At 39.3% G+C, this 5,072-nt stretch overlaps 1 protein-coding gene across 2 annotated transcripts; it reads left to right on the forward strand.

Annotated features, from left to right (window-relative positions):
• Positions 1 to 277: 277 nt before the first annotated feature.
• Positions 278 to 4,469, forward strand: LOC309711190 (high choriolytic enzyme 1-like; the record flags this gene model as incomplete). 2 transcript variants are annotated; one of them, XM_082541318.1, is made up of 9 exons in its annotated part: positions 278 to 370; positions 547 to 574; positions 668 to 718; positions 939 to 1,070; positions 1,871 to 1,988; positions 2,451 to 2,629; positions 3,823 to 3,904; positions 4,142 to 4,266; positions 4,376 to 4,469. In XM_082541318.1, coding segments are annotated over exons 1-9 (771 nt in total). In that variant the 5' UTR covers positions 278 to 316. The 2 variants fall into 2 exon arrangements, with proteins under 2 accessions (XP_082397444.1, XP_082397443.1); XM_082541317.1 differs by lacking the exon at positions 4,376 to 4,469 and having other exon boundaries at positions 4,142 to 4,274.
• Between the last annotated feature and the right edge of the window lie 603 nt (positions 4,470 to 5,072).

The following is a 5,072-nucleotide window of genomic DNA, read 5'->3' on the forward strand; positions in this document are numbered from 1 at the left end:
ATAAAGATGCAGCAGCTGAACAGCTTCTGCATCCACCAGACGCCTGGTACAGCAGGTAAGCAGCTCACCTCCTCATTTCGTCTCGATACATGCTCAATCGTACAGGTAAGGAAGTCCCAGAAAGCTGATTCTGTTCATGTGGATGTTGCATTTTCAGTGGGAGAAAATTCAACATTCAGATGAGAAGAATCAGATTTCTGGGTTCTCCTCACAGCATTGATTTACTTTACTGTTCCAGCATTTATACACACTGAAGTTCTTATAACCAAATGCTGGTCAGACTTTGACTGTAGGTTAACTGCAGAGGACCAACATCATGACTCCAGCTTTCTTCTTCTCCCTCTTCCTGTCAATGACGGTCATTTCTCTGGTACGTTTGACTCTTGTTGTTTTGGTAATGTTGTTAAACGCTGCCTGCTGTTCTGTGAAAGCCGTGAACTTCTCACCATGTCTGCTTATACCAGTGACCACGATACCAAAATCTGTCAGTGTGATTTTAAACGCGATGAACAGCAAGTTAATGTGTTTGCTGTTTTTGTACTGCAGAGGGCTGCTGTCATCAAAGATCCAAGTGGTGCGTTGAACGATAAAATACTTCCCAGATGTTAAAGTTAAATTGTATCTGAGAGCTTATAGTTAACATGCTGCCACTCCCTTGTGTCCTCAGATGAGTTTTTGGGTGCCTCAGCGATCATTGAAAAAGTCAACGCTGACATATGTAAGTGAAAATGTACATAATAAAACTCTTTTGGTTAACATAGAAATACTGGAGGAAAAATGGAAATTTCCAGAGCCTGTTAACAGAAAATAGATGGCCAACACTCATGATGATCAATCACTCACTTTCTCCTTTTTGTTTTACATTTTATCACTTAGCATTCAACAAGTAAACATGCATTCTGTGAACATCCATCCACTCTCTGTTTGTTGTGCTGCAGCAAAAGGCCTGGTTCATGGCGACATTGCACCCACTTTAACCAAGAATGCTGATCCATGCACAGCCACTGGCTGCAAGTGGCCCAAAAGTGGAAGCCACGTCACTGTACCTGTCTCCATCTCCTCTGTATATTGTAAGCAACACAAACTTTACCCTTAAACACTGACTTCAGATATTTCTCCCTTGGATGCTCATTAAACTTGTTGTCAAATGTCATCTTTATTAAAGAGTTAAAAGACAGACCAGGAAACACGAGCTGTTTAGGCTGAAGGATGAAATATGTAATGAATCAAATAGATATATAATTTAGGTTGTTTCTAGAATAAGTCACTTGAACTGAAATTATGTAAACTGAAAATAATAACATGTTTAGAAACCAGCTTCACAGAGAAAACTAAAACTCTGTGACAACTACAGCAAACAGATCCACAAACGTGTCAAATTATGTTTTCATTTAATGTTGATTTCCATTCTCCTTGGAATGGAAGCATGGGAAGTATGAGAGTTATGGGGATATCGACTCTTTATGTTTAAAATTCACTGTGAAATATGGTGACTAGCAAGTACAGGGAAACTCCACACACAGAAAGCCAACACAACCTTTTTACAACGCGGTGACACCACTGATGTTGCCACATGGATAGCTGAAACTGTTTGTTATACTTGTAATTTTATTGTCACAGTGGCAGTGTCAACAGTCTCCTAAGCACAGTTTAGATTGCTAATATTAAATATACAGACGACTGTCAGGTGTCACGTGATGAGAGGGGAAGCACGAAAATATACATAAACATTGCTAAGCTGTTGAATTTTTTCTCATAAAGCATGTCTGAGAAATTCAACTCAATGCATCAAATAAACTACACATGAAGGTGATGCAGTGTTACTGTTGTTCAAAGAAGCTCCTCAGCAGACTCGTATTTGTTTGTGCAGCCACCCAGGAGCGCAACATCATCATCAGTGCCCTGCTCACCTTCCACGAGTCCACCTGCATTCGCTTCGTCTGGAGGACAGACCAAGTCAATTACCTTTACTTCTTCTCTGGAGAAGGGTGAGAATGCACTCCCTGTACTGACACTGTATGACAAGACAGGACTGACACACTCACGTCCTCAAAACCCTTTAAAATGTAAATAATTATTGCAAATATTCTATTTGTATCATGTGACAGCTCCATCCTGTGCTGAAATTCTACTGTAAAATGTCCAGCTTTATTATTGTTTGCTACTATATGAAATGTATACCCTTCATAAGAGGGTAAATAGCATTTTGACGATCTGTTCTCAATTATTTCACATACTGTTTAGTCCACTCGTGCCAGGACTAGAGACTGGCATCTTGTAAGGCAATAAGATGAATCTGGAGTGGGTTGTTAAATGATCAAGGGAAAACAGATCTTTAAAAACCTTAGGAGATTGGTTAGACCGGTATCTTTTTATTTATTTTGGCTGATAGTAGATAACTGTTTGTGTGTCAATCTCAATCGTTTTTTAACAATCTTACTGTGTATCAGGTGTTATTCGTACGTGGGCCGTCAGAGCCGAGGACAGGGAATCTCCCTCCAGAGAAACGGTTGCTTGTTCCAGTCAACGGTGCAACACGAGGTTCTTCATGCTCTGGGCTTCCACCATGAGCAGGTCCGCTCCGACAGGGACCAGTATGTGAAGATCCTCACCGAGAACATCATCCCGGGTCAGCTCAACTACACAAACCTTTGGTTACACTTCACATTAGTCCAGGACAGCAGACACTCTGTTTTATACCAATGAGCATTTTACAAGTAAGCTGTGCTTTTCCAAGCTCAGCAGATAAGACAGCAGTGCATCCGGTATTCCTTTGGTCCCGAGACTCTCAAACCAATAATAATAAATGTTTGTAAGACTTCAAAGGCATCATGTCAGGAATGTAGAAGTATCTCAGTCACTTTATTTGACGGGAAATAGAAAGTGTGGAAGTAACAATGCAACATGGAGTAACTACTAAGCATGATACTTTACTGCTTGGGGGGATACAAAATAGTAAAACCAATTATATAGTAGTAAATAGTCTTTTGTGAGTATAAATAGTAGATATATGTCTTCATGATATGGAAGCATTTATTCATGTACATGTAAAAAATGTTTTGCCATAGCACTTTCTTTGTTGCTTTGCAGTAGTCATTCATGTTTAACCTTCTTCCTCATTTTCGCTCTGAATGTAAATGTTATATTGTAAATACGTCACGGCTGGTTCAGCAGTCATGTGGTGTTGTGAGAAAAAGGATCCAAAATGCAGGTACTGGCTAGGGTGCGAGTGAGTGTTTATTTATAGTAAAAGCAAAGTAAAAAAACAGAAAGAGCAGAACGGGGAGTTAACAATACCTAAACTGGGGAAAAGTAAAGAACTAACCTGAAACCATACGCACAGAGAATGTTGGGCAGAGAGACACAGAAATTACACCCGGTTACACAGATGACACAACAAGGAACACAGGCAGGCACACACTATACACACAAGGTAATGAGGGAATGACACACCAGAGGGGAACACAGCTGAACCTAATTAGACACGACGAGACCCAGACCTTCAAAGTAAAACAGGAAACTCAAACTGTTTTACAAACACAAACTCAGGGACACAAACAGAGCACAACAGGGAAGAACTCAGGTGGGATAATAAAGCACTGAACACCAGAACCAAACCCTAACAACTAATACAAAATCAACAATAAGCTCAAAACACTGGGTCACCGACCCAGGACCATGACAAAATATACCAACATGCAGACCTTATGGTTAGATAATTGTCATCTTCACAGAGCTGAGAGCAAAGATTTGTAGTTGAATATCGTGGCAGCCACGACAGAGTAACATTTAAACATTTGTCTCCTGGAAATATCTGTGCAGGACAAGAGAGCAACTTTGAGAAAGTGCTTACCAACAATTTGCAGACTCCCTATGACTTCAACTCTGTCATGCAATATGGCAGGTGAGTTTGATGGAGCTTGTAAGGTGTTGTGTTACCTTTCATGTTTTGCATTTTCTGAGAGAAAATGTCATCCATAATTTAAAAAACACGGATTCATTGCTAGGATTTTAGTGTGACTATTCAATACTTTTAAAGGCCTATTTTCTCCCCTGTTCATAAATATTCTTTATATAAGAATGAATGCTGCATATATGAGCATGGTACAGTCACAGTATATGCTGTCGTTTGTTCTTTTAGATACTCCTTCTCCAGGAATGGGCAGCCAACGATTGTTGCTAGGTCCAATCCTAATCTTGACTTCGGAAATGCTTTTCAGATGAGCGCCAATGACATTGCTCGTATAAACAGGCTTTATGAATGCTGTGAGTAATTAAGACACACAATAAGACAAAACAACAAACATACTTTCTTTTTGTAAGAATCACATACTTCACAGTACTCACTGGATTTCATCATTTTTTCTCAAACCAGAACTTTGGCATGACAATTCAACTCTACATCCAAATACTTCAGTTCTCAAAACATCAGGATTACAAGAAGGAGCATGTCGCCGATGCTGCAAAAATATGAAAGAAACAGGAAATGTGCTGCAAAGTTTTGCAAATATGTCACATTTGTCACAATTGAGAGATCAAGATCTGAGTCTTTGTGTTAGAGAATATGCTTATATGCCAGAGGGGTCATTATGTTTCTCATCTTTGTTAGTCAACTATGACTACCTGATTTCTTTCTTCTTTCTTGTAATTTGATAATAATTCAGATTCTAATTGTAAATGATGCAGACATAGCCCCAAGCCTTGTGACCACCACTCGCTTCAAACAATAATCCTGGAATCATCATGATTGTTGTCTCACTCTGTAGTAAATTAAAGTAATATTAGCATGACATGTCTAACATTAGCCATGTTGAAATCACCAAGTCAAACTAAGGAATATTTAATCCCAGCATACATAACTTTGGCAGCATCTTCTCTTTTTTTTTTTCATGCCATCTTTTTTCTTCGGGTTGCTCGTCTCTTTCTGTAATAAAAGTTGAATCGAATAAAATCCCATATTTCCAGCAAAAGGGGGCAGTATTGTTTCATTATTTTACAGAGATGTAGAGGACAGTGCAGTGTATCCCCAAAGTCCTTAGAGCACCATGATTGTTTAAGCTTTATCACAGCAG

This window comes from Aulonocara stuartgranti (genome assembly GCF_965226115.1).
Source record: "Aulonocara stuartgranti genome assembly, chromosome: 1".
Classification (NCBI taxonomy): domain Eukaryota; kingdom Metazoa; phylum Chordata; class Actinopteri; order Cichliformes; family Cichlidae; genus Aulonocara; species Aulonocara stuartgranti.